The sequence below is a fragment of the Mercenaria mercenaria genome, chromosome 6 (genome assembly GCF_021730395.1).
Source record: "Mercenaria mercenaria strain notata chromosome 6, MADL_Memer_1, whole genome shotgun sequence".
NCBI lineage: Eukaryota > Metazoa > Mollusca > Bivalvia > Venerida > Veneridae > Mercenaria > Mercenaria mercenaria.
In genome coordinates this window covers 19,286,531-19,313,033 of record NC_069366.1, presented here as the reverse complement: position 1 = coordinate 19,313,033, position 26,503 = coordinate 19,286,531, and the positions used below count along the sequence as shown (strand labels likewise).

At 35.0% G+C, this 26,503-nt stretch overlaps 1 protein-coding gene across 1 annotated transcript in view; it reads right to left on the bottom strand.

The window, feature by feature from the left end:
• Window positions 1-26,147, bottom strand: part of LOC128557627 (sacsin-like) — a 64,637-nt gene extending 38,490 nt beyond the window's left edge. The window contains exons 1-3 of the mRNA XM_053545302.1: window positions 26,022-26,147; window positions 24,552-24,635; window positions 22,009-22,133 (exon numbers count right to left, since the gene is read on the bottom strand). Of these exons, the coding sequence (XP_053401277.1) occupies window positions 22,009-22,083 (75 nt within the window). The 5' untranslated portion in view covers window positions 22,084-22,133; window positions 24,552-24,635; window positions 26,022-26,147. The remainder of the gene's footprint in view (window positions 1-22,008; window positions 22,134-24,551; window positions 24,636-26,021) is intronic.
• Window positions 26,148-26,503: the final 356 nt, after the last annotated feature.

The following is a 26,503-nucleotide window of genomic DNA, read 5'->3' as shown; positions in this document are numbered from 1 at the left end:
ATTAAAAATTCTATATATATTCTCAGAATATTATTAAAAAATTGGTTATTTTCTATTCCTGCTTGCAAGAGGCAACAAAGTTTTGCAAGTGCTTTCTTTGTATTTACTGCTCTAAATTCTAACAAGGTTCACAGCCTAACTGAGAATAATATGCCTTTTATTCACAAACAGAATGGGCATAACAGAAAATGGGCATTACAAACCAAACCAAGAGGTCCTGAATGCCCGTTGCTCACTGAACTAGTTCAATACCCCAGGATAATTTCAAAAGAATCTAAATTTGGTGTAGATTTTCATACAGTGAACCTTTAGACCAGACTTTATCTAAATCAGATAGATCATTAACCCTTAACCCCGCTAAATTTCTTAATGAACATGTCTAATCTTTGAATAACAAAAGTACCATTACCTGTTAGAAGTTGTGCTTCCCAAAAAGATACTGAAGTGGCCTAAATGACTACATGAATGTGCAGCTGATCATGATCTACAAACACTGCTTTAAAGGCAGAATCAATCAAGGTCCAGTCTGATAAGGTTAACAATGTTTTTCATGATCTGACCCACGTACATTTAAAGTTTTTTGACCTCAGGAATATTCTACAATAAATTATGAACCAAGTTAAAGGTTGCCTCTGAAGTGTTAAGCAAAGTTTTCCAGTTCTGACCTAATGCGAGGTCCATTGTAACTTTGATCTTTCACCTATTTACGCAAAAACCAAACAGCCCAATGTACTGACCGAGGTAATCCTCAAATCAAAATATTCTTTAAACTGCTTCAAAGTAGTAATAGTATAGAGCAACCTCTCTTGACACTAAAACACGAGATTCCTCCCTCTAAGACACTGGCCCAATTGCTCCAAAGTGAGGATAGAGCCTTGTACACGTAAAAATTTTTTGTAGAGTATAAAAGTCAGCAACCAACACAATATAGATTGTATGGCAAACCTTTGAATTTCAGGTGGCTGCCAAGGATGTGACACCAGCTGCCCCTCCCATCATCTCAAACACCTGGGTAGATCCACAAACCTTCTATAAGCCAGCTTAATCTCTTCAAATAAAAGAAATTTACATTCTAAATGAACTAGGTTTCAAATCTGCAAGTAGTGTGGGGCAAGTGATCAAAGTCACATACTTAGTTTAGTTTATACTAATATATTTTAGCTCGATAGTGATGGAAGCTAAAGCTTGAACCACTCTCGAATTCCGCTTCCTGGAAAGACTAGTGCTGGTGTTCTATGGGAAGATCATGACATGACCTCAGGCTTTGGGGCTTGAACCCACGACCCATGGGCTGGGCGCCTGAAACCTTAACCACTAGACCTCTGCTCCCCTTAACCATTCAGTTATGAGAACCCCACTGGTATAAAAAAAGTAAGCATTCTCTTTACCTCTCGAAAAATTCTCCGATACGGACCCAACAATTCTAAGAATGCAAAAACATATTTATTTTTTGTTTTCTCTCGGCAGTTGTTCAGCCTGTAAAAACAGATTGGGCGGTAGGCTACCCTGAAAAAAAGTAAACAGTTTAAAGAAAATTGAGGATTCCATTTCATCAATTTGACAGTCTTGTTATTAACAGAGAAACAAAGTTATAAAAATATAATGGTAGAAACAGGCGGGGGTTTTAGAATCTTCTATACTTTATAATTCTTTAAACTAAGCGCCGCCAAGCGGGCCAATATACGCCCCGAAGGTTACAACAGAGGATGGAGCAAAATTTTAAAGGACTTAAGTGGTGAAGCCCAAAGGACAGGAACAATAGGAAGAAAATTCAAAAAAAATTCTAAGTCCACAAAAAAAAATCCTTACAAGTAAGATAGGTCAAAATACACCTAAAAATGTGATGTACCATGCAATGGGGTCCCACAGAAAAGTGGTCCCGTTCTTTCCCCACGGCCAATAATAGAAAAAAGTTTCAAAATATTTATAAGTACGTAAAAGGGAAGTAATTCAAAAAATATTTACTGTATGTGAACAAGAGGAATTGTCAATAAAACATGAGCACAGCAATGCAGAGCCAATAAAACAAAGCAAAGTCCTATAGACCTTTGACCCCTTAGGTTACCCTGGACCTTGCAGCAAGTCATCCCAACCATCCCGCGCAGCACGTCGTCTCATGTGGTGAAATACATTTTGTCAATTCTTTGAAATCCTTCAAGCAGTTAGAGTTACAGAGCGGACACAAAACAAACTGTTATGATCTTTGACTCCTAAGTGTGACCTTGACCTTGAAGCGAGACATCCAAAAACATGGCTCTGGGCCAAAAAAAAAAAACGGTTCCCCCCCCCCCCCCCCCCCCCCCCCCACCCCCCCCCCCCCACCCCCGTCTCGGTGTGGTGAACTTTTGGTCAAATTTCTTGAAATCCAGTTAGGGGTTCAAGAGTTACAGAGCGGCGACCACAAAATTGCTACGGAACAGACAAGACAACGGACACCAGCGTCATAACATAATACGTCCTCGGGCATATAAAAACAGACAAACTTGTCCCTGTGCTCATTGCATTACTTCTAAAATAAATACCAGATAGTCCTAATAAAGACATATTCATTGTTAATTCAAGACTCCATTCAACATTAATTACATTAAATTAATAAAGAAATAATTCATTTTATATGTAGCAACATGGAGTGATATTAATGGTAAATCCCCAACTGTGGATTTAGCAATTTTTGTTTTCTTTATTTCTTATGTTGAGAAAAAACGTGTTCTATTTACATTCTATGAATCTATGCTGGAATACTTTTCTGAGCGACATCATGGGTCATGTGCGGCAACACAAGAATCTAATCATGGTGAACCATTGATTGAAATTAAGAAAAAAAAATTAAAAGTTATGGGCAAAAACAATTTTTTTTCATAGTAACCACAGCCTTGACCACTAAGCATGGGTCAATGTATGTGACATACTATTTATTTATTTATTTGGTTTTATGGCGCACCAACACAGTATAGGTTATATGCGCCAAGTAATGTAACATACAGTCCTGGTTACTGTAGTCACATACTTGGCGCCATATAACCTAGACTGACATACAGTCTGGTCACTAGAACATTTGCTTGTTGTGGAAATAGACAACCTTTAACGCATATAAAAGTTATGGAGTGTAAACCAATTTTCATTTGACCCTTAAAACAGTGCCTTGAACTTAAACACAATAAGCATCAGATCAGGTGTTGACACAGTCTGTCTCATCATGGGGAACGATTTGTGTAGCACTAAGATAATTCATCAATGCAAGTGCCGCATAAAAGTTTATAAAAAGGGGCGAATTTCAAATATAATGACCTTGACCTTCAAACTACAAAGATAAGTCATAAATGTCATAATCTATACATGCCCTCTATTTACAACCAAGTTCTATGATCAGATGGAATATTTTTCGAGTACGTTGCAGGATTCAGAATTGTGAACAGACAGACGGATAGATGGAGGGCATTCCTATAGTACCCTCGGATGTTCCACTGGTAGGGGACTAATAAACATTGATTCAAACTACCTGGATGCATAAAAATGGACTTATTAAGTTTGGCACCCAGAATAATGTTGCTGCATCACACGTTCCTCTTACCTTAGTCTTTACTAATTTAAGCAAGGATTTCAGTAGTAGATTTATTGTGAGGTTTGGGTCGTGTGGTATTCTAGCAGGTCCACATAGTTCATAAATAAGTTATGGCCATGCTCATACTCCTGTGATATGATGCCCATCAAAGAGCTGCCGGATTAATGACCTGAAAAAAATTATATTAATAATGCATAAACCGACCAATTTAAAGTGTGTCAAGTATAAAAACTTAAAAGATTTTTCAAGTGTATTAATGTAGGCCTGAACTTTCAGACAAAAAAATTTTTAAGTTTTTTTCCCTATATAAGCCTATGTAAGCGTGGACCCCCAGGGCAAGCCACTTTTCACCCAGGGCTCTATTAGAACATTTTTGGTTAAAGGATTACTACGCATGCTACATCACAAATATCAAAAGCCTTGCCTTGCAGTTTTCAGTCCAGAAGATTTTGTTTGAGAATCCCTATATAAGTCAATGCAGAACTTGAACCCCCAGGCCTTACCTCTTTTCATCCACGGTAATAATTTAAACAATTCTTGCAGAGGACTTAAAGGTAAAGCAACATACCAAACATCAAAAACCTACCTAGGTCTTGTGGTTTCAAGACAACAAGACTTTAAGTGTTTCTATACCAGCCCATGTAAAACTTGGGACCCCCTGAGGCAGGGCCTCCTTTCACCACAGAGGGATAATTTTGAGCAATCTTCATAGAAGACCTTTTAGATAATGTCACATGCTCTACACTACCACCTTGTCGTTTGACAAAAGATTTTTTAAGTTTTGCCTGTTGGCAACCAGACTCCCTGTATTGAATTCAATTGTTTTGAACATTTGGAAAGGGGATAACCAAAAAACATTCCTCGTGAAGTTTTGTCATAAATCTTGCCCAGTGATTTTGAAGAAGATATTTTTTGGAAATTGTTGATGGGGGACGGCGACATAGAGAACTCACTAAAGCTCACTATGCGTAAAAAAAGAAGACAAAAAAAACAAAACAAACAAACTGGGATGAAACATCAAATTCTGAGTTAGGTTAGAGAGCAATAATGTTATGACGATATGGTACTTTTAGTTTTAAACGAGACAATGCTTTAGTAAGTTGGATTATAAGAGAAAGATCTTTCACCATCTATACCTATACAGATCAACCTAAAATCTCTTGGTTAAGAAGAGCTAAAAAAGGGGTACAGGACTTAACTTTGCTCCGTCTGCCAACAAAGTGCGGTAAGTCAGTCTTAGCTGTAAACACGAAACGAAACTACATAATATTCAAAATATCTACGCTTATATAGAGCATGATAGACCTAACTCAACGAAAGACTACAGTAACAAACAGAAAACACAGGCTAAATTTAATTTGTGAAATCATATTCAACAAAAATGTCAAGAGAACAGCCAGCATCCATCAAAATCTGCTCAGTCTATGAAATTGTGTACAAAGATAGAAGTTATATAGATTATGTCTCTGGGCAGACATAACGCAGTCAGCAATTGTAAACATCAAACAAAGTCCAATGTCATCAGCCAAAGCCTTTCACCTCCAGCAAATTAAATACCCCCCCTCACTAACTTCCGCACAGGTAAACTTGGTCTAGAATGGCGATACACATAAACATAAACCATGGGTAAAAATATTCCTAAAATGGTTTCTGAAGTCAGAAAGGTTTTTTTCACCAGCCAGATGGGCAAAAAGGCAAGTTTTTTTTTTTTCTTGTAAGAACATTATTAATTGAACATTTTCTGGTGTATTTTGTGTTTGAATGTCATTATTAACTCCATACCAGCAGAGTAATGCTTTTGGAACTGACTAAGCAAGCAAGTTTACTGCTGCATGCCCAGAGCCTAAGTGCACAAGTCGAAAATGCTCTTAATGTCTGTTTATAATAGAAGTGTCAGTTTTCATAGCATCATGCATACTGGAACAATGTTTTTGTTTATTTCATTTCAGTAGAGTGTGTCTCCGTAAACTTGGACAATTTCTTGTTGGCAATGGATGGGCGGGCCAGTACGACCAGTCCCAACTTCACATGTCCAAGGAGCTTGAGGAGGCCTCGCTGAAGAATAGAGTTCAATCCCAATATAAGATCCTTGGCGGCCGTTTGGTAGATGGAAGCAATAGAAATGGCTAGTAAACCTGGTGGTGTACAGTGGGAAGTGCTAGGTGGTAACCACACTAGGATTTGCTTTGCAGGTAACAGACCTAACTTTTCTGAAATTTTGTTTAAGATGTGTTACAGGCAAAAACTTTTATATCAATAGATGGAAAGAAGAATGAAGTGAAAGACACAAAGTACACCCGACAAGAATTGTCACCTGATGCCTCCACTTTAGGACCAGCACTTTGAAATTGACCTTAATATCTCAGGTCCTTTCGAAACTGACCAGATACCATTGCAGGTTTCCAGAGTTATGGCCCCTTTAAGGGCCAGAATGTTGCTTCTTGGGCTTTTGCAAGCCATATAGAGACTTCATTATTGTCTCCACCACACAAGATGTGGGACACATTGATTTAACTCCAGTCTGTGTGTCCGAGAGTCAGTCTGTTTGTCTGTCACTAAGCTTGTCCACAACTCTAGAGTCAAACCATTTCTTATCCGATTTCACATACTTGAACAAAATGTGTTTGACCATACCACAAAACCTCGGCAAGTTCCGATAAACTAGCCAATCGGTTTAAGCCTTTGGAGTTACAGCCCTTGAATTACCAAAAATCGGCTTTTTACTCTTCTCCACACTCCTAAGTCAAAACATTTTTCATCAGATCGTTCACTAAACTTGAACAAAATCGTTTGAGACCAGAACCTTGACCAAGTTTTGATAACTAGCCAAATCTGCTAACATTTTGAGTTTTTGGCTTTTTGAAATACCGAAAAATCGACCTTTTTACACTATTTTAAAATCGCACTGTCCGTCCAGGCTGTAACTCTTCCATCCATAAGGAGATTTTGGAATAACTTGGCATAAATGTTCACCATAATGAGACATAGTGTCATGCGCAAGATCCAGGCCCCTAGCTCTAAGGTCAAGATCACACTTAGAGGTCAAAGGTTAACATGGTCTGTTTCGTGTCTGGTCCATAACTCTGCCATCCTTGGCATAAATGTTAACCATAATGAGAAAAAGTGTCATGTGCAAGACCCAGACTCCTAGCTCCAAGGTCAAGGTAAAACTTGCAAGTCAAAAATTAACAGGGTATGTTTCGTGTCTGGTCCAAACTCTGCCATTCATTAAGCATTTCTAAACATTACTTGCATAAATGTTCTTTATAATGAGACGACATGTCATGAGAAGACTCAGACTTCTAGCTCCAAGGTCAAGGTCCACACTTAGAAGTCAAAGGTGTATCTTGTCTGGTTCATAACTCTGAACATTTATCAAGGAATTTGAAATAAATTTGACACAAATGATAATTACATTGAGAGATGGTGTCACACACTTATGACCGTAGCCCACGTAAGGTCAAGGTCACAAAAATAGTGGTTTTTTTTGCAAATACAGCTGTGCATTCCTTGGGCCTACTTCGGGGGCATTTTCCACCAATCAGTGACAGCTCTTGTTATGACTATGCTATACCTCTTGAACATGGTCAGAATGTTAATCTGTAGATTCCTAGGCCTAGTTCAATAACTTGGTCTTAATAATTATTTAAATATTCTATTTGGCTTATCATTATACAGACACTGAGAAAGAGGGGCCTATGGAAGATATGAGCTTAGGTCGAGGTCAGGCAAACTCGATGACCAAGAGTGATCCTGAGTCTAGGAAATACAACATAAATGTTGTAGACAAGCAGCACTAGAGATGTTGCTTCATGGACGAAGTCCGGCTCATCAGAAAGTTGATGACCATAATCCTTCACCAGGCGGAGAAGCAATGAGCATGTCTTCAACCTTAAGGGAATTAATTATTAGGTTTTAGCGTGTCCTTACTTTAAGTTAAGAACAAAATGTTCAAAACCTGTCCATCATTTTCCTTAAAAAAGTTCAGATCATAGATTTTCTTTTATGCAAAAGTATCTGAAATCACTATGATTTTTATTAAGTCCTCACTGAACAGAGTTGGTGTATATGTGAACATCCTGTGGATGAAAAAGTATGGTTCTGCTTGCAATTCGAGACAGTTTTCATCTGATATTCACCGACTTTCTGACAATGTTTTGTAGCATATCACGGCCAAGTTGATAACCAACCAAATGTGCTCCAAGTTGCCTGATTTTGCCCTTGAATAACTCAAATATTTTGGATGGAATATTTTGTTATAGACTGCGCTCTGTTTAATATGTGAAATTACCTTATATTATATCAATCAATCAGAAATAAATATCGTACAAAAATATGTCTCAGTAATATCATTAGATATATAGAATGAGAGTCCATTAAATTGATATCATGAATTTTACCATAAAATGGAATTAATTTAAAGATGTAAAAGAATTCAATTTTTCAGAAACTAACCTTTTGAGCATAAAACATCATTCAGGATGCATAATTGTTGTTACAATTTATCCCCATGAAAAGTGTTGCATAAATCAACGACACATTCTAGATATTTGTTTTCTCTTTTATCAGAATTATTGAGAAGTATTTATTAATTAGTAATCCACCGTTCGCGGAACACTATTATGGCCAAGAATAATCCAATTAGTTTGATACGTAACAGTTACGAGTTTCTTCACTTTTGTAGATCGTTCACATGATCATATGTCAAACATGTATGATATAATTGAAGCTTAATACATAATTGAGCAATTCAATTCACTGATCAGATCATAACTTGTTTATGTCCTACCAAAAGTTGGTAAGACTTTTTATTGTAATTTATGTTTTTGACATGTTTGTTTTCAACCGTTTTGGTACAGTCATTGTTAATGAACAACATGCCAATGTGTATGTTACTATCGTAGGGGAATCATATTTTATTGGAGATGTAATGTATAGGCTATTTCCACTATATTTTTATTTAGTGATTGCTGCAGATGGTGTTAGAATAAAAGATAACCTTGGCAGAAGTAAAACCTTACCTCTGTTTCTTTCAGAATATGTAAATCTAAAGAGTAAAATGCAAAAATAGAAAACTTTAGCTGCAATGTAACGCAGTTATTTTAAAGATGTCTAACTCTGTCCATTTCTGTTCAGAGGTAAATTCACTTGAACACAAAGAAATCTTTATCAAATAAAAACATTCCACTGTTGTACAATAATCAGTATTAGTCTTGAAAAAAGTAAAAATAACTAGAAATGAGTAGAAGATTTATAAGGTTGAAATGGTCCCATGGGCTGAAAGCCTTGTGCCCTCTGAAAAATTGAAGTCAAAGTAAGGTAATTATTGTTGAAATTGATTACTCTTTAAAAGAGGTACAACTATTACATAGGTGATGCCATAAGTCATTAACTTAATTTAGGTCAGTTGCAATATAAGGACCTACATAACTAAACTTTAACTGTCAATATTCCTATAAATTTTCTGGTATTTTGCCTTCAAGAATATAACAGAAGAAGTCCCGACACAACCCCAAGACTCATGAAGTGTGGCGAAGGTTTCTGATGATGTCTGGATGAAAGATTGGAAGTGGAAGCCAAATGGAAAGAAAAGAAGCCAATGAAGCAGACGTTCTTTCGACCAGTTTGGCTAAAAGTTCAAAGATAGGAAAAGAAAACGTTTATTAGACACCTATCTAAAAGAAGGGTGACATACTACAAGGAATCAGTGTAAGTTAAATTTAAGTTGTTTGTTTCAATTTATATTATATCTACTGATCTTTTCAGGAATTTGTGAATTTTTTAGAAAGGATTGTAAAATTCAATTAGCCAAAAAAACTGAACAAGCATCTTTGTAAAAATATACATTCATCTTATTTGTTTTGTTTGGGTTAAATGTCCCAAGGAACACAGTTAAAGGTCCATATGGCACTTTCCAACTTTGATGTGAGGAAGGCCTCAGGTGCCCCTCGTGCATTATTTCATGCACTAGCGGGTACCTGGGTAGAAACCCGACGACCTTCGTAAGCCAGCTGGATGGCTTCCACACCTATGAATTCAAAGCCCTGATAATGGTTCGAACCCTAGGCAATGATGGAGGGGCAAGTGATTTTGAAGTCCTGAGAGACCCTTATCCATTCAGCCACGGAGCTCCTATTTATCAATCTTGCTTCATGTATGTTTTAGAGAGATAAAAACAACTTGTATTTTAGTAATAGTGAAAAGAAGATCATAAATAGCTAAAATAAGAAATGAATTTTTGTAGCTAAAACTTGAAGAACCCAGAGCATTTTACTCAAGATAGATGGAATGAAAAATACCCTTATTACTATCACTTTTTCATGTAATGTCATGAGAGCAAGATAATGATGTTAAGCTGGAAAGGCGTTGATTTGTATATTTGAACAAAATGCTGGTAAGAAAAGGACGTTCCTTGTGAGCATAATACAGTTTTCTCAATAGGAGAGATCATGTTTTGTATTTTACAAAAAAAATCCGAAGTATTTTCTAGTTTTAGAACTGAGAATTTTAGAAAAAGTCAAACATCCCCATGTTTTTTTGTAACAGTGATGTTTTTCCTAATGACCGAAACTTTCTTGAAACACAAAATTGTTTTTTTTATTTTTTTAATATCAATTTTTCTTCTTTAATCAAATAAGCAACTTACAAATGACTTTTTAATTATTATTTCGAAATAGAATTGATTTAAATTATGAACTGCTTAGTTTTTCTAAAAAAGTTTTATTAAAATTATATGTCATTTAAAACAGTTAATCATTGAAAAAGAATGCATGATGTCACAAGATCGCTCCTGACACAGAGTCCACTGATCGACCAAACTGTAATACTAGTTTTGTGATGAACAACTGATAAAATCATCAAATTTTGTATTTTTCAGTAGAAGCCTCACACAAGTAAAAAGAGTTGACCTGTACCATCCAAGAAGAATGCTACAGAGAAAGGATATTCATCAAGTGGAGCTTTTGAGCAAAGAAAATGAAATCTATGAAGGTAATGACTCATCTCTATTTACTATGCATTTCATTTCTATGTAACTATTCCTGTTTGTGTAATCATAATTATTGGGGATGATAAATACCACTTACATCATACGAATTTTCTTTAAAACATGCAATTTTTGGTATTTTATCTAGGATCTAATTTCTATGAAAACATAATACTTGGTGCTGTCAGAGTTTATAAAAGTTAGATAACTATGAAATGCCATCTATAAGAAAAATAAATTCTGCTTAAAACCATTATAGGAGTTCTGTAAACAGTGAAGTTCAAACTGGTCATACTAAGAGCATTAAGTAATGAAATTAAGGGAAAGATTATAGTATGGGTTTGTGTGTCGGAAAACATCAAAAAAAGTGCAAACTGTTGACGTAATTTACTTTTATTAGATTTACAGTTTTCAACCTTGACTTTAATATACTTTTCAGAAAGCAGTGCAGGAAAAAGTGGCATGATTGTTAACCTTGAGAGGAATGCAAACAGACTTAGAGAGGTATAAGAAACATTTATTAATAAGTGAATCATTCATTATGCATTTATTACTTTGAGCTGAAAAAGGCACGCAATTTATTATCTTTGTGAACATTTTATATTTTCTGCACCAGACGCTTCTGAAATAATAAAATATTTACACTGTATTTCTGCACAAAGAGTAACCAAACCAGTTTTTGGAAACATTCCAGTTGCCCAGGATACAAAGAAATTTATGAATGCCTTCAAAAATAAAAAATAATAACTAAGATTTAGAACGTTTGTTAATAAAGAGCTTATTCAGTAAATGTTATTGTCAGTCTTGCTGTGTAGAAGCCTACAACAGTGAACAATGTTGTTTTTTATGGCACCATTTGCAAAGTTATTAACAGTTGATGATGGCTATAGCTTTGTAAAATGTATAATGTGTATGTATGACTTACTGATGTATTGTTAGATACATTACAGAGATGAAATCCCAATTAGCACAGACAGCACAGAACAGACAAAGACCAGTATTGTCAGTTGAAAAGGTAATACTGCAGTAGATCAGACCAAACACACTGCAAAGTTTCAAACTTTCTGTATTCCAACATTTCAGCTGCCATGCCTTCTTCAGGAAATAATGATAGTAATAAAAAAATGGAAATCCGTCATACATATAATGTTACGTTATGCTAAAAGAGCGGGAAAGAGACATAGGTAAATGTGGATGACGTCTCGTGTATTACTTGTAACGTGTTATAATGAAAAAAATTCATGAACAATGTAAATAATTGATACCAATAATTAAGTAAATAAATCTTATAGAAGTAAAAAAAGCAATGCATCAAAATTAGCATCTCATCAAAAAAGATACACATTTCCTATAATAAAGATACGGATTTTTTGTTTTGAAAAGGCATTAATTTAACAAGTTTAAAAAAAAAAATAAAAAAATTATCTATTTGTAATTTTGCAAGAACATGATTAAACTGAAAGATATTAGTTTTTAGTTATACGAAAGGTTTATAAAGTTAAGTATTATTTGTAATGTCTTTATGTACGTCTAATTATTTTCAGAGACAGAGAGTCGAGTCCAGAGGAAGTGAAATCAAGAAAGAAGGTATGCAAAAAGTTTCCTATTCACTTAATGTAATGGCAGTTCGCCCTTACCATTACCTTTAATTCTAGATTTGAATTCAATGAAAAGTAGTGTTTGTTTATTTGAGCCTGTCTATAACACAGTAGATACAGCAAAAGCTGCAAATCAGTGATGTCATAGTTTCCTAATCGAACCCCCTTCCCCAACAAAAAAAAATCCATGGGGGAGATGAAATATTCTGTGACAAGATGACAACATGTTTTGGCCTAACTTCATCATTTGAGATATTGTTAGACCTGATACTAGGACTGACTGGTTCCATAAACACTGAACAAGGCCAGAACATTCTGCGAAATAGCAGCAATTAAAAAAATCAACCAAACACCAGATAATAGAGCAAGACATTATAAGTTCAAATGTGTGGAACATACCGGGTTTTTGTACCCTGTGTACTTCGTGGTTACCATAAATTAAAAAAACTAATACATCATTTTTTTTCTTATTCAGGTTAAGTTCACAGTGATGGAGTGAGTGTAGGGATGTTTGTTTGGGCTCGGTTATGTTAGGGCATGCATATCCAGCAAAATGATGAATTCAGTGCAAGCACGCAAAGTAAGTTGTTTTAGGAAAAATACAACTGTGACTTTGATAGAGCGTAGTCGATGGATCACAGGTCGTGTGCTTGATTGCCGTGACTGCGTGGGTATCCTGTGACAATTTGAGAAAAGATGTTGTGGCCTGAAATCTTTCTTCCTCCACCTCCTGATTCATGTGAGGAATTGGCATTACTTGCGATAACAGCTTTTTTAGCACATCTGTCACATTGTGAACCAAGGTGAGCTTTTGTGATCACCCGTCGTCCCGTCGTCAGTCCCGGCGTCAACAATTTCTTGACAGCACGATAGTGGATTCATTTAGATTTTATTTTTTTAACCAAACTGCACACAACTTGTATCACCATAATATCACGGTTCCTTTCTTGAAACTGGCCAGGTCCACATTATGGGTTCCAGAGTTATGGCCCTGAAAGGCCAAAATACTATTTTGGGACCTTGTCTGCACAATAGCAAGCTTTATTTATATTGAATTTTTAACCAAACAGGCACACAACTTGATCACGCGATACGATCTTGGTTCCTTTCTTCTTGAACTGGCCAGATTCTTATGGGTTCCAGAGTTATGGCCCTAAAGGCCAGAATTCGCTATTTTTGACCGTGTCCAGGCACAATAGCAAGCTTCATTATGATTTTCATTTAACCAAACTTGGCATACAACTGTATCACCATCAGATCTGGTTCCTTTCTGAACTGCGAGATTCCGTATGCTTCCAGAGTGATGGCCCCCTGAAAGGGCCAAAATTAGCTATTTTGACCTGTCTGCACAATAGCAGCTTCATTTATGATTTGAATTTAATCAACACTTGCACCAAACTTGTGTCACTAAAGAGCTTGGTTCCTTTCTGAACCGCCAGATCCCTAATGGTTCCAATAGTTATGGCCCCTGTAAGGGCCGAAATTACTATTTTGACCATTGTCTGCACAACAGCAGCTTCATTGAGGAGGGGGGGGATGTGTTAACCAAACTGCACACAACTTGTATCACCACAAATCTTGCTTCTTTCTTGAACTGTCCAATTCCATCATGGGTTTCCAGAGTTATTGCCCCTTACAGGTCAAAAATTGGGCTATTTTGGCTTTTGCAGCCATATAGAGAGCTCATTTTATGGTTTTATTTGATACAAAACTTTCCAAAATATCTTCATCAACATAGATCTTTGGATTCCATGACAAATCAGATCCAACCGTAGGTTCCAGAGGTTATGTTATAATCTGATACTCCCCTGATTGTAATCAAAAGGGATTTTATATCATTAGTACTTATAGACTTATTTAAAATTTCATTATTGTTATTAGTCGTGGACTGTGACATCAGGTTAGATAACTATGGACTGATTTTAAGTCAAAATTTCCTCCCTTTACTTTCAAATTAAAATGGTATATCTTCATAACTAATGAAGGATACTGATTAATGAAATTTATTATGCAACAGATTTAATTGGCAACAATCCTTCTTTGTTACCTTACAAAAGATTTTTTTTAATTACTGTCCCTTTTACGTTACTATAAAATAGCTTTATTTTTAGTAAATTTTTTTATTATTGGCCAAGGGAAAAACCGAGACCACTTTTTCGTGGTACAACTTGGATGGTACCTCCATTTTTTTAGGTAGTTTTTTGACACATCTAACTAGTAAGAATTTTGTTATGATTTTTGTTAAATTTCATCCTTTTTTGTTCCTGTCCTTGGACGTAGATATTTTTCTGAGGACCTTCTTGTCCTCAAGTGCAATGAAAACAGTGACGATATAGGGCCATCATGCCCTCTTGTTAAGCTCTCCTGAGCCAAATGCTCGAGGTTAGCTTTTGTTGAACTGTTCAATGTGAGTAATACATTAACAATTTTGTAAAAAAAAACTTCTTCAAAACCACGGGCAGATTTACCACCAAACTTTCTGGAATGAGTCCTTGGGTGTCCCTTTCCAAATTGCAGTAAAGAATTTATTTCATACAGAACAAACTGAATGGCAACCAGAAAGGCAAACCTTTAAAAAATCTTTCTTGTCAAAAACCACAAGGCCTAGGATTGAATGTAGTATGTAGGATCATGAGTTAGCCTCTAGACAATTGGTCCAAATGATCCACCTAGTGTCAATATGGCCCCGCCACGGAGGTCCACATGGTTTATTTAGACTTAAAATAGGAAAAACTTGAAAATCTTCCTGTCAATATGAAAGTTTTAGGGTTTTGATATTTGGTATGTAGCATCATATAGTGGGCTCCACCAGATTGTTCAAATATCCCACTAGCATAAAATATGGCCAAGCCCAGGGGTCACAAGGTTTGTTATAGGAAAAAAAACAAACTTAAAATGTTCTTGGTGTGAAACCACAAACCTAGGTTTTTGAATTGGTACATGTAACATTGCCTTGTAGTTCCTCTACCAAAAATTGTTCCCCTGAGATGAAAAGAGGCCTTGCCATGGGGTTCCCTCGTTTCACATAGACAAATGTAGAAACAACTTAAAAATCTTCTTGCCTGAAACTGCAAGGCCTATGCTTTTGATATTTTGGTATGTTTGCATTGCCTAGTGGTCTACTACCAAAGTTCAATTTATGCCCCTTGGGTGAAAGAGGCCCTGGCCCTGGGGTCCCCAAGTTTTATCAAAGGCTATATTGGGAAAAAAACTTAAAAGATCTTTGCCTTTGATATTTTGTATGTATCATTGCCTAGCTGATCTCTAACATAATTGATATACAGTTAATAGGAAAAAATATGTTATCATATCATATTCATACTGGTTTAATTAATTTACCTAATGGCCCCAAGTGATTATGTCACCTGACTGTGACCTGACCTTCTGACCTACTTCTTGTTTTTTTAAGATACAGCCTTGAAACTTTGATTGACTGAACAGTTTTGTACACTTAACTTTAAAACAGCAAATGTCACCTACTGACCTACTTTCTTGTTTCGAATCTTTAGCAAAGAAATTGTTGTTCAAGCTAGTAACTCCACTCAGGTGAGCGAATAGGGCCATCATGGCCCTCTTGTACTGGTACAGAATCCAGGAACCACTGGTAAGGCGAACTGCAAACCATTACCGGACTGAAATACTGTTTGAAAAATGGCATTAAACCCAAAACAAACAATTGATTGTTAGATAGATATTATTACTTACTAATTTTTAACTGACATGGTAAACATGAATTTTGAATTTTATATGTGCTAAATTATGTTTTATTTTATTATGTATGTAGAAACATTATAACAGAAATTATCTTTCTTCACTTTCAGAGTATACAGTCCCTAATGTAGGAGGATGGTGTTGTAACAGAAGTAATCTGATATGGACATCAAACAGAAAAAGTGATTTGAAACAATTTTTGCCTTTTGCTTTTGGATTTTATGCTGTATCATGTGCCCAATCACGTGATCGAGCTACGTCCCTTTGAATTGACTTGCACAGTAAGCGCACACAATGTCGAAAGTGTTTGAACAGGATTAGCGTTAAAATGAGAAGACTTGGTGGGAATTCGTAGTTACGGGGGGTATGCACTTTCAATTAGGTGTCGAGGTCAGTTGCATGAATTAACACAATATATTGAATATAAAACTTACGCCCTGGTTATAATTTTTTTTACCTTTCCCTTCCGCTTTTACTTTCGACGAACAAACATAGCGCGATCACGTGATTGGGAGCACTGTTATATGATGAAATGTTATAAAAGATATATAGAAACAAAAAAATAATAATTAATTGATATCTATACTAGCTGGTTTTTTTATATCATAATTCAGTTACATGTATTTGGTTTTGAAATAGAAGATGTATCATATCAAGAATCATTAAAAGTTGTAATAAATCTGTGTATATAATTATGGTATTCTATGTATGAAATGTGTGTTGATAATTAGTAAAAATAGTAAGTAGAAGTGTACATTTATTTCTGAATTATTTTAATGATTTCAAAATAAACCGAAATATTATCAGTCATTTCCTTTAATGATGTCATTAGTACAGACTTAGTTTTGTTTAAAGGTAAGCTACTCCTTTTACATGATGTTCAAGGTCACCACCTATTTAATAACTGAGTGCTCATGCATGTTTGATTTTAATAGAGACATTTTTAGCTCACCTGTCACAAAGTGACAAGGTGAGCTTTTGTGATCACCAGTCTTCATCTGTGCGTCCAACAAAAATTCTTGTCTGAGCAAGATAGAGGTTTCATTTATGATTTTGATCTTTAACCAAACGTGCACACAACTTGTATCACCATGAGATCTCATCCTTTCTTGCACTGGCCAGATCCCATTCTGGGGGTTCTAGGTTATGGCCCTGAAAGGGCCAAATTAGCTGTTTTGCACCTTGTCTGCACAATAGCAGCTTATTTATGATTTGATTTTTTAACCATACCTACACACACTGGTAATCACCATGTGATCCAGTTATTTTTTGCACTGGCCATATCCCATTATGGTTCCAGAGTTATTGCCACCTGAAGGAGGGCCAAATTTAGCTATTTTGACCTGTCTGCACACTAGCAACTTCATTATGATTTGATTTACCAAACTTGCACACAACTTTTGTCACCACAAGATCTGTTCCTTTCTTGAACTGGCCAGATTCCGTCATGGTTCCAGATTATGGCCCTCTCCTTAAAATGTCCAAAATTGCTATTTTGGGCTTTTTGCAGCACATATAGAGACTTCATTTATGATGGTATTTGATACAATACTTCCAAAATATCTTCAATCATACAATAAATCTTGGATCCATGAACAAATCAGATCCAATCGTAGTTTCCAGAGTTATTTATATCTGATTACTCCCCTGATTGTAGTCAAAATGGATTTATATCAGTAAGTACGTATAGGACTTATTTAAAATTTCATAATTGTCTTTAGTTGGACTGAGCCAATCAGGGTAGATAACTATGGACTGATTTTATGTCAAATTACCTCCCTTTATTTCAAATTAAAATGGGTATATCTTCATAACTAATGAGATACTGATCTGAAATTTTATTTATATCAACAAATTACTTGGCAGATCCTTCTTTTGTTCACTTACCAATAAAAAAATTTTAATTTACTTTCCCTTTTACGTTACTATAAAACGCTTATTTTAGTAACATTTTATTAATTGCCGTAGGACAAACCGAGACACTTTACGTGGTACAACATGGATGGTACCCTCCAATTTTTAGGTGTATTTTGACATATCTGTACCTTTGTAAAATTTTGTTTTTCTTTTTGGGTTAAATTTCTTCCTTTGTTGTTCCTGTCCTTGGACTTGTATATTTTTTCGAGGACCTTCTTGTCCGCAAGTGCAATGATAACAGTGAGCGATATAGGGCCATCATGGCCCCCTTGTTACAAAAAAGTGTCACATATTTCTTATACTGTCAACATGGTTGGTATAATAGTTTCTCTTTAATAATTTCGCTTTGATAAGAGCTAGTAAACTGACTTACAAGAATGTCGCTACATTATCTGTTTGTTTAATCATCTGTGAGAGTTTTATCTTAAATGTATTTATTTATGTAAATGTTGTATAATTTACAAATGAGGCAATATTTTATAAATCAATTTGTTCCCATATTTAGATAAGTAATTGTGCGGGAGAAAGAAATATAGTATTTGGTTATATATGGAAATTCAATATAATATTTGCGATATATGGCCTTTTTGTGTCGTTCGGCCGGTAAAATACTAACTCACTCACGCACTTAATATTTATGCTCGGTGAAGTAATAAATTATTTGAATGTTTTCTTCTCTCAATGATTCAAATAGTTTTTAGCTCACCTGAGCCAAAGCTCAGGTAAGCTTTTGTGACCACTTCATGTCCATCTTACCTTTCAAAACGTTTGTCAACAATTAACTTGTCTGCACGATGTGTTTCATTTATATTTGATTTTAACCAAGCTTGCACATAACTTTTGTTCACTTGCAGATGTTGTCGACTCCTTTAGATTTTGGAGGTCACTTTTGTGAAGGTCAAGGTCCCAAGGCCCTGAATAAGGACAATATTTGTCAGTCTGTAACTTAGAACCACTTGAACCAAGTATGTTTGAAACTTCATAGGATGATTGGGGTCATGCAGAGGGGATAACGCCTGTTGATTTAAGGGTCACTATTAAAGGTCAAGGTCACAGGGTCTGACTTGAGTAAATCACCATTTTTGCCTGTAACTTGTGCACCAATGACCCAGTATGTTAAAACTGCATAGCCATGATTGGACAGCAAGGGGAAACCCGATCGAATTTAAGGGTCACCTTTAAAGGTCAAATGTCTCGGGAGCATCAACATTAAAACCATTTTCAGGTCGGTAACTTGAGAACCGCATGACCAGAATGTGAAACTTTCATAGAATGATTGGTCATGCAGAGTAGGTGACCCCTGTTGAATTTGGGGAATCACTTGATCAAAGATCAAGGTCAAGGACCTGAACATAGAAAAACCCGTCAGTAATTCGAGATGACTTTACCCATAATGTGAAACTTCATAGGGTGATGCACATGCAAGGAAATAACCCCTACCTTCTTTCGCAGTCACACAGTTAAGGTCCAGGTCACAGAAGCCTGAACTTGGAGAACCTATTCCAGTCAGTAACTTGAAACACACGCACTCAGAATGTTAAAATTTCAAAGGATGATTGACATACAGAGCACAATTAATAATCCCTATTGATTTTGGGGGTCACTGTAGATCTGTTAAAGGTCCAGGTTGCAGCATATAGAAAAATGGAAACCATCTCCAGATTATCACTTTAAACCTTTGGAACCTAGAACTTTCAAACTTCCATAAAATAATTATAGAGTAGGTACCCCTATAGTTTCTTTTTAACCAATCTTGCCATCACAAGTTTGATCACCATAAATCAAGGCCTCCTTTCTTGAACCAACCATATCCGCACAATGATTCCAGAGTTACTAGCCCCTGTGTTCCAGGAAACTTTGTCCATTATATTCTTCTTCATGCATGGAAGGATTTTGATGTATATCATGAAACAGAATGTCATGGGCAAGGACTAGATCTAAGGTCAAGTCCCCCAAAACCTTTTTCTGTGTAATAACATGTAATGTTCAGCCGCATTTTTAGGGTGTATTTTTGATCTCTCCTAATAACGAGTTTTGGTGGCTCAGTTATATAGAATTAAGATGTTAAACTTCCCTATATTGTTACTATTGATAACTAATTTTATAACTTTCATAATTGCCAAAATATTTTACATGCAAAACAGGTTCTAAGGTGTAAAACGACATTTGCTACAGAAATATAAAGACAATATATATGTACTGTGGTAATTTCCACACTTTTACAAGTGAAAACATTTCTTATTGTAATTTTGGTTTGGTGTGGAAATTTTCCTCACCAAGATTGTTATCAAAAGATTTTATAGGTTAATTTTTAAAACTACCATGTAGCTTGTTTATATTCCGCTAAAACGATTCTTTGAAAACGTGAATTTCCCCGTTTATAAAGAAACCTTTAGACAATTTATGTATTTGGAAATTTCCACACCAAGAGTGTTTTTCAGATGTTTGTAAAAGGGTTTACTTTTTGAAGCTGCCATGTTTTGGAAATTTTACTCTAATTTTATTAAGTATTTTACGAGGTGTGGAAAATTTCACAATGCTCTTCATTGCTTATTAAATCCGCCAAATATGACCTTGAAAACGTGGAAATTCCACGTTTATGACAGAAACAATTAGACAATATATGTATTGTGGAAATTTCCACACTTGAACAAGGGATAACAATCTTAGTAATAAATGGATTTGAACATTGTTATGTTTAATATTTTACGGAATAATGGTTGACGTGGAAGTTTCCACACCAAGATTGCTACAGATGTCTATAAGGGTAAATTGTTAAACTACCCTGTTTTGATATTTTGACATTAACCCTATTTTATTGTGCATTTTACGGGTGTGGAAATTTCCACAAATGTTCTTTAACTGCTTGTAATATTTCGCCAAAGATATACTGTTTGAACAACCATTTAGACAATATAATTATTGGGACATATATCCACACTGACTCGAGTGAACAGATTTCTTAGTAAGATCTAATAATTGATATTCAACATTGTTTATGTTTTTATATTTTACAGAATAATGGGTTTCACGTGGAAATTTCCACACCAAGATTGTGCCCAAGTAATGTTGACATTACGCAGTGTTGATATCTTGAATTTTTAACCCCGGTATATTATGCATTCGACGAGGTGTGAAATTTCCACAACGTTTGTTATTACTTCTTAATTCCCTCATAAATTGTATCTATATTCCCACCTATATTGTTTGTTATTTTATTAACATAAAATTGGGTAATTCCTTAGCATATTTGTGGTGTGGAAAATTTCCACATTCGCACAAAAGATGAAAAGGAATAATAAAAGCATTGTGATATTTTACATATTGTAGTAGAAATTTCCACATCTGTGTGAAAAAAGGAAAGAAAAAAGAGGCAAAACGAAAGCTAATTTTGCCTCTTTAAAAGAGATTATTAGGTGTCGAATCCTACTTTTTAAAAAATCAAATTTAAATGTATATAAAACTGTAATTGATATTTTGCTCAACCTCACTTTTGAATTATTTTCCTCCCCCTTTTTAAAAATTTTTTTTTTGAGTAACCCTACTTTTTTTCAAAGCATTACTCTAACTCAGGTCCGGATGTAACTGCACGAGATTTTTTGAATATCTCCTCTGCGATTTTAGCGTGACTGTAGTACTAGCTCTAACTGTACAGCTTTGTTCATTAATTGTATCCATGACATTTTACGAAATGAAATAGCGTTTTCGAGTTCTTTTCATTGCAAACAATGCAGCTTGTTAAAACAATGTCGTCCATGTTTGCTAGTTTAAGTTAACGTTTAAAATGCATTTGTAAATTTTTAAAAATATTTAAATTCAATTGACTAATGTGTGAAAGCTTACATTGTTCCAATACCAATTATCGCTGTTCAAAAAATCAGTATCTTCAGTTTATCTTTCATATTTGTTAGTTTAAGTAAACGTTTAAAATGAACTTAAATATTTAAGTGCATGATTGACCGTGAATGATTACATTGTCTCAATATCAATTATTGTCTTACATCAGTGTAAAAATTCAGTATGTTCAGTTTATCTCATACAATGTAGATATGGATTTTGAAATGATATAACATGTTTACTATGAAATTTGCTTAAATTTTACAATGTTCATAATTATACATAATGTTTATTTTATTTCAGCATATCAATTCAACGCAGTAAGCCCAATCCATCAAAAGCATTTTAATACTGGTATACTGATGTTGCCTTATTCAGGAAATACTTATTTGAATTACCTTGAGTATTTGACCACCATCTGGGTATTCAGACAAAATTCCTTTTAACTGTTTAATCAATGTAGGCTGTTTCATCCGCGAGTAGCGGACGGTCTTTTTCTTTTTAACACCAAGGCTCGTCGACGCTGAAATACATTATTTTCAAATAGGTATCAGAAAATTTTACGAAACTCTTTGATACTGACCTATCAGGATATTGACAATCAAACGAAGCAATGCATTCTATAAATGAAAGTTAAAAATTAAATGTTGATTAAAAGTATTTTCATAAAGACCCTTTCATAGAACCGAGGTTTGTCGTTCTAACAAGAGGCAGACCGAAGGCAAATACATCAAGAGGGCCAAGATGACACTAGGTCGCTCACCTGAGTAACACATCTTGACTGTGTAAACATGAATTACCTAGTGATTTCATGGACACGATTATTCTGACCAATTGGCATTAAAATTTGACAAAACACGCGGCCTCATGAGTGTAAACAAGCATTTTCTTTGATTTTAACTAGTGACCTAGTTGTTGATCCCATATAACCCAGACTCAAATCTGTCCAAAATTTCATGGAAAGAAACACCCTTACAAAGTTTCAAGATTATTGGAGCAAAAAATACGGCCTTTAGAGTGTATACAAGCGTTTCCATTGATTTGACCTGGTTACCTAGTTTTAACCCCGTATGATCCAGTTTCGATCTTGGCCTAGGTATCATGAAGATAAATATTCGTACCAAGTTTCATGAATATAGGGTCATAAATGTTGCCTCAGGGGTGTTAACAAGCTTTGCTTTTGATTTCCCCGGGTGACTGAGTTTTTAATCCCGTATGACTCAGTTTCACACTTGGCCTAGAAATCATCAAGACCGAGACCAACATTCTGACCAAGTTACGTGAAGATGGGTCATACATTTATCTTCTTTTTTGTTAACAAGCTTTTCCTTTGGTTTGACTGGATGACCAAGTTTTTGACCCTACATGACTCAGTGAGCCAGTTTCGATCCAGACCTAGACATAATCAATCTGTGCAAGTTTGTATCAACTCAAAGCAAAAATGAAACCTCTATATGGCTGAAAGATCCAAAATGGCACATTTTGCCCCTTTCAGGGTCCATAACTACGACTAGATGTGTGACAGGTCCATAATGGAAAAAAAAAGAGTTATTGTTGCTGAAGAAATTTTGCAAGTTTGTATCAAATCTAACCATAAATAAAATCTGTAAATGGCTGCAAAAGCAAAAACACCAAAAGTTGACCCTTTAAGGGCCATAACTGTTAAACACATGATGAGATTAGCTGATTTGTTAAAGGAACTGAGATATTATACCAATGCAAGTTGTGTGCAAGTTTAATTAAGATAGTTCTGCACGTTTACAAACCGGAAGTGCTTTATCTTGAAAACGTAGAATAAACCCTGGATACGGCGTACGGAAATGAAAATCATGTTATGAATTATTGGCAACCTGTGACTAAATTTAGTGCAATTGTACTTTTACTCTCTCATAAGTTAAACATGATATCAAAACATCGATACGTTAAATAATTCAAAATAATGCCTTAAAATTAGCGTGAAATGTCCGGTTAACTTTAAATTTCTATTCTTGAAAATGTTATGGAATTGATGATTTTCTTACAGGCTCCATTATGAAAACTTGGGTGAGGTCCAACTCTTTCAAATCTGCCAAGCAAACAAATCCCATGACACTATCATTTTTATTAGCTAATTTTTCTAAATATATTCAAAAGCTTTGAAAAATCAGATTTTAATCAAATTCTACATTGTTGAAAAAATTACGATCCGAACGAGCAGAACTACCTTAAAGTTGATTGCAATATGTGGTCTCTATCATGTTCAAGCCGACAATAGCAAAATGTGGCCCTTAAAGAACAAAAAGAACACAATGGCAACAGAAGGCATGGCATGTAAATACATATAAAATGCCCTCGTACGTTTATATAAAAAGCAAACTTTAAGATAGAATTTAAAACTTGCCAATTATAGAGCCCTCCGTCCGAAACAATCAAAGAAGCGTAACGCTTAACTGTAAATGGGTCGAACACTAAACATGCAGTGTCCTCAAAACGACTGGGTTATAACCTAGCCACAAGTATTACAAGTAAAAATATGGAACGCGCCATAAAACTTTACAAAACCTGCTCTGACTATAGTAACCTCGACTATAGAGGTACCTTGACTGAAACAATAAACATTCTGCCTCTTCCAAGCTAAAAGACCTTACATGAATTTGGATAATGAATGGGGTAGTAATTAAGACGATATGGTAAAATTAAGAAGCTTGTCATAAAACTTTAAGCAACAGCGTTATAATATATGTGATATCAATGACCTTAACTTTAGGACCTTTAACAAAGAGGTGATTTTTTTCCAAGATGAATCCTTATGCGAAGTGGTGGTCATAGTTCTGAAGATATAGTAAATTGCGAATCTTGCCATAAAACTAAGCATGAAAGTAATGCCAACACGATAGTCTAATTCTTCGAGTAGTCGAACTAAAAATACGTGATAAAAGTAGAATGAATTAATCAAAATTACCTTTATCAACTGATTTCCTCTGTCTTTTAGGAGGACCTGCATCGTCTTCAACTACTACCCGTGAGTCTAATGTTGATTTTTCACCTAATATTCAATCAAAATTGGTATAGTAAGTGAAAGAGGCAAACATATCAATCTTATGTAAATTTCAAATCTGAAATAATTAAAAGAAAACACTTTGCTATTAGTAATCTTACACATAAGCTTATAGTAATATCTCAATAGGATCCATAGTCTTCCGTGAAGTTCCATCATTCCGACCGGCATGAGGTTAGTGGGGGTTCGATTGTAGAATTTTTTCGTGGATGGGGTTTGGCTGAGTAAGAATGTGAACGTAAAAAGAATCTCTAGCAAAACAACAAAGAAAAGGTCATTCATCCCTAGAAACTTAATTGACTGATTCTAAGTATTAAGAAACAAGAAAGAATAAAAATATATTTTTGAATGGATGTGGTGACGCCGGATATACTTAGAAACAATATCAAAAACCGCAAGAAGATACTTAAACAAAATTCCTTTGTGTCAGTTGGACAAAATCAAGAAAGTACTTTTTAACATAAGAAAATCAAAACACTTGAAACACAATAGAAAACAAGAAACCTGAAAATCCTTTGGTAGAAACGCAGGAAAAACAAACAGGAAGGTAATATGGGCACGGATGAAGACTGACGAAAATAGTATCAACAACACAAGAAAATAAAAAAAATGCATTTCTTTGGGGTGGGACATTGAGGTTGGGATGGTAATTTAGGGGAAGGTAAAGAGACAATATCAACGAATATAAAAAAAAGAGTTAAAGGAGCTAAATGTAAAAAATGAGGGTTTAATGTAAGGGTGGATGGGAGTTGTGTGGTGATGAGAAGGCGGAAATGTAGGCTGGGAGCAGATGACGTTAGAAACATAGGAAACTGAAGACATAATATACACGTTGATGTCAATACCTGGAGGATCATAATTTGTCGCTGCAAGCTAAACCGTAAGAGAAAGATGCAGAAATACTAACTCAATAAATTTCAAAACGAATTCAAAAGTTCAAAGTGAATTTTACATTTTTCAATAACATAAACCAAAACGTTGAGATAAAATCTAAATTGCAGCAGTAAACGTTTTCAGACATTTTGCTATGTGAGCCAGCTTAATGAATTCTTCACCTGAAAATTTCTATACTCAAGGCAAGGTTTAGTTATCACCATAGGCGTAAGGCAGAGATTCTAAGTCGGCTGATAAAATTAATATAAAAATCTTATTGATCAGATAAAGTTGTTGGCAATCTGAACTTCAGTTTGTTGAACATGCATACTATCTTTATAAATAAGGTTTACAAAATGTTTTTAAAAAGTTCTCACTTATGTTTAAAACTAAACGTATGATGTACGTATCTATGCGCCCATGAAATAACAGAGACATTGGTTACATAAAACGATACAGATGAAAGTACGCAGGCAATCAGAGAATATAGAACAAAATTACCATTATCTTCGGATTTACGCCGACGTCTTTTAAGAGGCCTTTCATCGTCTTCAATCGCTTGCTGCGAGTTTTCTGTTGATTTTCCGCCTAATAATTTAAACAGACAGGATTATTTAAAAGTTGAAGATTGATTTACTCAGACATGTTTAACTAGTTAATATCACAATTTGCCATAAACTTAAAATCTGTTCAACACGCATATTATCTTGTACGATCTTCAAATACCTTTTATAAAAACTGAAACCTAATTTGTGTTAAATCCGAAAAAAATGTGAATTAAATATTGCCGTGCAATACCAAAATATCCCTATTAGACGGTAGCTAATTATTTCAACAGCAGTATAACTAAATGATCTGATATAGATCTGTCAATGATTTATAGACAAAATTTGCTTTAATACAATATGTCATAAAGGAAAATGCTTTGATTTAAATTTGCATTTAATATTAATTGATATAAAACTATTTCTAATAACATTTCG